This window comes from Crocuta crocuta, unplaced genomic scaffold (genome assembly GCF_008692635.1).
Source record: "Crocuta crocuta isolate KB4526 unplaced genomic scaffold, BGI_CrCroc_1.0 scaffold751, whole genome shotgun sequence".
Lineage (NCBI taxonomy): Eukaryota > Metazoa > Chordata > Mammalia > Carnivora > Hyaenidae > Crocuta > Crocuta crocuta.
The window spans coordinates 3,117,667-3,118,372 of NW_027530353.1; the positions used below are offsets into that span (position 1 = coordinate 3,117,667).

At 60.8% G+C, this 706-nt stretch overlaps 1 protein-coding gene across 1 annotated transcript in view; it reads left to right on the forward strand.

Moving 5' to 3' along the window:
- Window positions 1-243: 243 nt before the first annotated feature.
- Window positions 244-706, forward strand: part of URGCP (upregulator of cell proliferation) — a 31,052-nt gene continuing 30,589 nt past the window's right edge. Inside the window, exon 1 of the mRNA XM_077765830.1 lies at window positions 244-347. Coding sequence (XP_077621956.1) covers window positions 268-347 — 80 coding nt within the window. The 5' untranslated portion in view covers window positions 244-267. The remainder of the gene's footprint in view (window positions 348-706) is intronic.

A 706-nucleotide genomic window follows, 5' to 3' on the forward strand; every position in this document is an offset into this window, starting at 1 on the left:
AATAACGCAATGTAAAGAATAATAAAAGTGCTCCACGGTCCTTAAGAGCTGAACAGTGTAATTTTATACACATTTTACAAGGGGTAACTGGCTCAGAGAGGCCAGCAATTCGTGCAAGACAGCACATCAAGTAAGAAATAACAGTTACCATTTGCTTAATAGTGCTAACAACGCCTTGCTCTCCTGGACTAAAGAAACGCTTTCCTTACAGAAATTAAACTCCGATCGAAGGGAGGTGTCGACTTCACCCAGTCCTGCAGCTGCTTCATGGCCCCGGGACAGGTGTTCGGTTGGTTTGGCAACCTAGTCACATGTGCGAGAGTCCTGGCCCGCGGGCACCTGGGCAGGTGGGCTGATGGGCGGTTCGGGGCGGTGGGTCGCCGCGGCTGCCCCTCCTCTGGTCCAACCCAGTGATGCTTGTCGCCCCCCACCCCCGACCCAAGGTCTCTGGGAAATGATACTGGGCCCTTTCCAAACACTTCCCCAAGCTCCGCGACCCCCGCGTTCCTCCTCGAGCGCCCCCATCCGCTGCCCCGGGCCCCCTCCCTGAGCGTCTCCCTCTGCTGCCCCGCGCCTCCTTCCGGAGCGCCCCCCGTCGCCCACGGCCCAGTCCCCGAACGACCTCCGCCCCATCTCGGAGTGCCACCCGCTGTCCTGGACTCCCCCCGCCCAGCGCCCTCCGCCGTCCCCCCGCCCCCCGGAACTC